Source organism: Penicillium diatomitis, assembly GCF_028827545.1.
Source record: "Penicillium diatomitis strain IBT 30728 chromosome Unknown utg000005l_segment0_segment0, whole genome shotgun sequence".
Taxonomy (NCBI): Eukaryota; Fungi; Ascomycota; class Eurotiomycetes; order Eurotiales; family Aspergillaceae; genus Penicillium; species Penicillium diatomitis.
This window is the reverse complement of record NW_026623177.1, coordinates 3,299,558-3,305,885: the sequence shown is the minus strand read 5'-3', so window position 1 is coordinate 3,305,885 and position 6,328 is coordinate 3,299,558. Positions and strand designations below refer to the sequence as shown.

General features: G+C 53.6%; 2 protein-coding genes across 2 annotated transcripts; both read left to right on the top strand.

Moving 5' to 3' along the window:
- Positions 1-3,007: 3,007 nt before the first annotated feature.
- On the top strand, positions 3,008-4,749 carry N7539_005571 (putative MFS transporter; the record flags this gene model as incomplete). The annotated part of the gene is made up of 3 exons (XM_056935173.1): positions 3,008-3,216; positions 3,264-3,580; positions 3,668-4,749. Coding segments are annotated over 3 exons (1,608 nt in total), but the record flags the coding sequence as incomplete, so codon positions are not given.
- A 750-nt stretch (positions 4,750-5,499) lies between these two features.
- N7539_005570 (ATPase inhibitor) lies at positions 5,500-6,328 on the top strand (the record flags this gene model as incomplete). The annotated part of the gene is made up of 4 exons (XM_056935172.1): positions 5,500-5,648; positions 5,872-5,940; positions 6,072-6,137; positions 6,289-6,328. 4 exons carry the CDS (start codon positions 5,500-5,502, stop codon positions 6,326-6,328), a joined length of 324 nt encoding a protein of 107 aa, XP_056790366.1.

Below are 6,328 nucleotides of genomic sequence, written 5' to 3'. Positions count from 1 at the left end.
CTCGCTGTAGCAAATTCTAGAGACTGAAGTTGGCAACCAGAAAGTAGATCGCTGGCATGGGCCAGAGAGAGTCCAAGCACCAAAGAACGTCGATCGTTCACATTCCCTATCCACCGGGCGCTGCGAGAGACTAGGTGCCAATCGCGTCTTTGACTCGACGCGCGCATGTCGCCACTATGTTTGAAGCCTCCATATAGTGGTCTCTCGGGCATTCCGAGGACCGGTGCGATCGTGCAGGGGGGTTTCTGAGACACCTTCGGTAGTCCGAGGTTGACTGTATCTCTTGCGCTGATAAGATCTCGGTGACGACCGGGACTTGATGTGATCGAAGAGGACGGATCGCCGGCAGACCACTCTGTCTCACTAAGTGATTGTCTGGCGTCGTCCACCGCATGAATTACCTTCAAAGCTCGTAGGTATGATTATGTCAGCTGGTGCATCAAGGTCAGTGTACATGCACAAATGCAACATGATCAGCTGGCATCGTAGTCTTGCCGTCAATATGAATCATGACGATGTCCAGAGCCAATGTGACGCCTCCAAAGCGTAGGTGTCAGGTGGACTCTCATTAAAGCATTGCAGGTGTAGATCGCTTCTGTATTCCGCCGATGTTACCATTTGAATACAAGGGCGTGGTGATTCCACAGGAAAATCCATGGGCTCATGCTCGGGCGTAGCTGCAACGACGAATGACCCTCCATCCAACCTGGGCTTTCCAACCCTGTGGACAGCTTTGAGCTTCATGGTCGATTCTTACGATCACCCAAGGAGACAAGGAGTGCTATTTCCCGGGTTGCTCCCCATCTCAACACGCGGCAGCGACCCCGCAAAATGAATACGTCCCGAAAGTCAGTGCCGCAGTGGTTCGTGCCCGACACCCGACGGGGGTATCTTCTCTCGATTCGGTAGAAGACGTGTTCATCATGGCGCCATCTGATCGGAGAAAGTGCGAGACTGGGGCCCAAGTCGCGTGAACGCGGGGGTGGGGGTCTTGGCAGGACTTTCCACCCCAAGGCCTCTTGCGGTGGGGAGACCCGAGGACGGGAGGTCCAAGCGTCCAAGCGTCCAAGCGTCCAAGCGTCCAAGCGTCCAAGCGTCCAAGCTTGGGTCCCTGTGGTTCGGCGTGGGGTGTGATTGCCAGGAAGGAACAACCGCGGGGACAGACCGCGGTTGAGCGAGCCGCAGATCGGGTGAAGCTCCGGGAGAAAGGCGGTGATGAATCGAAATGGCAAGTGGAGTCCACCGGCTGGCAGTACTAGTACTGCTTCAGTGCTTGCTGAGCCGCGGGGCTGGATGATGGACGGTACGACTGTACTCAAATCAGGACAGAATTTGTAGGGTATGGACAGACGTTGTGACGAAAAAGACGAGTACACTGCCCACTGCCCTGGCTGAGTGGGAGGTCTGTTGACAGAATTGGCTTGAATGGTGGATTCGCCTACAAACCCGAGCGTTCGGACCTCATCAACGCCAAATGGTTGAAGCTTTCTGCCTTCGGGACGACACAGCTTACCTGTTAGGGTTTCTCGGCCGACTTTCGCTATAGAGAGCCGAAGAGAAGATCCGGGAATGCTTCCGTCGCGGTCGGTACAAAGCGTTTAACCAGGGTGGTTCCAGCCACGAGGAATCCGTCTCTGCGGGGGAACGACTTGGAACCCCAGGCGAGTGGAGGAGTGACTGAAACCCATGCCTCTCAATCTTTCCCTCCTTCCCTACCTGGGGTACGACTTGTTCCATTCGATGCACGACTTCATTCTTAATGTTTACACGGTGACTTGCGATTCCATTGTCCCACTACCGCCCGTGGATCTCTAGCACAAGTAGGACGAAAGTCAACGGTGTGGGTTGACTGGGTACAGCGTAGGGGTACTGGGTACTGAGTACATACTACATTAGTAGTACTCATACTACATAGTATACTCAATACTACTATCACATGGCTCGTATCAAATGCCCATTCTCTTCCACACCGCGGATCAACTCCGATGGCGACCAAGCACAGACCCAGCATATCTTGGCGAGATACGTCTACTTTGGGAGATCCCGTTCAACCCTGGCTCACATTCACGGACGTTGTCCGTGGAGGAGACGAGGCATTCCATCCGTCCATCATTGACCTGCGCACCAGTCATAAGCCTTCAATGTTCCTTCCCCAAAATGGGGGTTACATTTTGACTTTCTCTGAAAATGATATGGACTTGGTTCCTCTCGGGGACTGGTATGTCCGCCGTGGGGGTGGAGGCAAGGACCCTTGCCTCCACTCCGGTGCCAGAGGTAGTATGTCCGGGTCCAGCCTGGGCTACCAAGCACTCCATCATGTCGATGTCGACTGAAGTGATAAACTCCATATTTGAGTGCTGAGCACGGCGCACTCCAGTCTGGGACAGGGTTCAAGCGATGTGGATGACTCCACGTGTGTGGGGTGGTCATGTGGTCTTCATTGGATCAACCACCACGTTCCAAGCTCCATCACCTTCCTAAAGCCCGCAACGATCCCCCTCCCCCACGCACTCTGTTTTCCCCCGGCTTGATCTGGACCTGGAGTGGAGTAACTCCGGGGCAGCAAAAAGACCGGGGTAAAATGGATCCTCAGCCACGGGAGAGGGTAACGCTAAATGCATCTTTGGCAGAGCTGGTAGCAAGGCTTGCGTTGCGGAAAGGCTGGATCCAGTTTCCCCAGGTATTCCAAAAGGGAAAGCAAATGGGTGGTGATCCCGACCCACTCGTCGCAAGTGCATGCTTGAGGACAAGATAGCCGCACCTTGGCCATGCGATGGTCGCAGTGCTGACCCCCGCCCGTCATTCATATAAAGCAATGCAAGTCCGGCAAGGGATCGACGCAAACAGTTTCGATCCAGGATCGAGAAGCACACTCTGCGGGCGATATTTGAAGTGAGCGTTGTTCTCGCCGCGTCTTCTCTCGACCGCATCCTTGTCCATCTTTACCTCGTCGGCCCCAGGGGTGTGTACACCGTTCTCTTCACAATCAAAGCGGATATCGCCCACGATGACCACACGCGCAATGGCCAATACCACGGGGGTGATCTCCGACATAGAGACCATGGGCATGAAGGCCGAAATGACCCATGAGGAGGTGGTTCATCTCGCCGAACTGTCACCCGAGGAGAAGATCCTCGAGAAGAAGCTGGTGCGACGCATTGATTCGCTGATCATGCCGCTGGTCGTCTTGGTCTATCTGCTCAATTACATTGATCGGTACGTGTCACCGCGAGATGGCGAGGAACGTTGTGGCTGCTGTTCAGGGCAGCAATAGATTGGCCGCCCGAGACTAATCGCGGCATGTGGAATGGGGATAGAAACAACTACGCCGCTGCAAAGCTACAGGGCCTGATTGGTGATTTGAACCTGACGATGACGGAATATCAAACGGGTCTGTCGATTCTGTTCGTGGGCTACATCCTGATGCAGGTTCCCAGCAACCTGTTGCTCAACTACATGGGACGGCCTTCGCTATACTTGGGCTTTTTCATCATAGCCTGGGGACTGGTATCTGCCTTGACCAGTCAGGTGAAAGGGTACGGCTCGGTTGTGGCCTGTCGCTTCATCTTGGGTCTCGTGGGTGAGTGTTTCCGCACATCTCAGTCTACCCCTTGACTTTCCAGACTCGTTGGGTTGCTAACGATTTTCCGTTGTTGGGCATGAACAGAGGCCCCCTTCTTTGCCGGCGTTCTTTTCTACCTGTCCAAGTGGTATACACGCAAGGAGCTGGCCTTCCGCATGAGTATTTTCTACTCTGGCTCCCTCCTGAGTGGTGCCTTTGGCAACCTCATCGCCGCTGGTATCCTCAAGGGACTCAAGGGCCATCGCGGCTTGTCCGCTTGGCAATGGCTCTACATCATTGAGGGGACTATCACCGTGGCGATCGGACTGGTCATTTGCTTCATTCTGCCCGATTTCCCCGAGACCTGGAAATTGCTCAGCCCGGAGATGCGGAGCGTGGCCACACGTCGTCTGTCTATCGAGGCTGCCGAAGCCGACATTGATGAAGCGGGCGGTGTCTCTCAGATCAAGGGTCTCAAGATGGCCATGACCGACATCAAGACCTATGTCCTCGCCGTGGGTTACATGTGTATCACCGGTGCCGCTGGGTTCCAGAACTTCTTCCCGACCCTGACCAAGACCTTGCACTACAACGACACCATCTCGCTCCTGCTCGTTGCGCCACCCTACATCTTCATGGTCATCTACAGTCTGGCCCACTCACACATCTCGGACAAGATGGGCAAGCGCTTCTGGTTCTTGGTCTACCCGATCCCCATCTCCATCATCGGATTCGTGCTCTTCTCCACCACTTCGGGTTTCGCCCCTCGCTACATCTCCCTCTTCCTGATGATGTTTGTCTTTGCGCAGAACGCGACCATCTATTCCTGGATTGCCAACGCCTTGCCTCGGCCCCCTGCCAAGCGAGCCGCTGCTTACGCCTTTATCAACTCCATTGGTAACTCGGCCAGTATCTGGACACCCTACACCTACATCCAGTCCGAGAGCCCCAAGTTCTGGACCGCGATGGGTGTCAACATCGGTCTTCAGGTTCTTGGGCTGCTGTGTGCGCTGTTCATGTACTTTAACCTGCGCATGTTGAACAAGCGCCAGGAGCGTCTGGAGAACGAGGATGTCCAGTTGACTGAGAAAGAGCTGCGCCGACTACAGATCACGGCCGACGTGGAAGGTATCGACATTGGGGCTGCGAGACGTTTACAAAAGGGGCTTCCGCTACGTGCTGTGATGGTATTTCAGTATCCTGTTTTTGACCAGTTGAAATGAAAGTTTGACCGATGGAGAGCCATTTGAATGTCAATAATGAAGAAACCCTTGAGCTCGCACATGGCTGATTATGAGTATAATTGAAAACAAAGACTCCCCCAAATCTTTTGCCTGGATCCTATTCTCGGTGCGGACCCTAGATCCATTGACTGTGGGGGAAGACCTGGGGTCTATGAGCGCCGCGTTCCCAGTACTTCCTAATCCGGTCAAAACGGCAGTCGATGAGTCCATGACTCGCCCTCGGCGGGACGTTGCGTGAGTATGAGGTACTCTCATCCGTCCACGAAGTCACGAAGTCTGGTTCGTCCAACTAGGACTGGGTATTCCCGGTGTAACTCACGATGGAAAGACGAGGAATCAACCCAGTGGTTAAAGGATCCAGGTATCGCGCTTGAGCTGGGTCGATTCACGCCAACTCTTAAATCCATCACTCTTACCACTTCCATTTTCTCTAGACGGATTTACCCTCAAACCTGGCGCCTGTACCAGGAGCTCGACCATATATCAAGTAGTACCAGGCTTATCATATCCTGACACTTCAAAGCTTGTCACATTGAACTCACACCCTCCACTCCCCCAGTGCCACCAATTCACCTCCCAACGACAGATCGTCTTTAAAAACAGATACGAACCTCAAACAAGTTTTTGCACCTTCCTCCCACTTCCATCCATCGCCTCGTCCAAAGCCAAACACCCGCGGACAACACTTCCACTATGCACGCCCTTGCACGCCCTCTCCTCCGCAAACCCTACCACCACTCCACTCGTCCTCTCTTCTTCCTCGCGCGCTCACTATCATCCACCACTTGCACCATGGGCGCTGGCGATACCGGTGCCCCAAGAGCAAGGGGCTCACTCGCAGAGTAAGTGTGTCCGTTCAGCTCGTTCTCTTTCTGATCTTTCTCCTCGGGACGTGCAGTGCTGCGACCGGGCCAGATGTCAATGACGTCATTGATCTCCGGGCGGAGGGTCTACGCCGGTCTGAGTCCTGCGGGATGCGAATGCAGAGACACGAACGACCCTATTGTCTTGTGATATTGAAAATATACAAGGCTAACGAGTGTTCCCTTGACATCACCGAAATAGAAAGGACAGATTTCAACAACGCGAGGCAGCGCAAGAGGCCATGTATATTCGACAGCACGAGATGGAAAAGTAGGTTCTTTTATTTTCCGAACGGACGAGCTTCAGTCTTGAGACGACTTGCTGGAGACGGTGATTCTGTTCTTCAAAATATGATCAACCACGCATAGCTTCAATGTCTGACCAATCTTTAAATTGTCTAGGCTTGAGCGCTTGCGCGCCAAAATGAAGGAATCGCAGAAACACATTGCCGAGTTGGATAAGCATTTGTATGTTCAGCGCTCCACTTCCTTTTCCCCTGTCTACCTGCTCGGTCTTGTTCTCCGTCTTCGTGTATCAGATCTGGGAGGGTCCTTACCCGGTAATTATGTGCCCAGACATGTTCAGTTCTGATGTTGATGTCCATTTTCTATTCTTCAGGGAAGAATACGCCAAGACCCAGGGCGGCGAGCAGAATTAG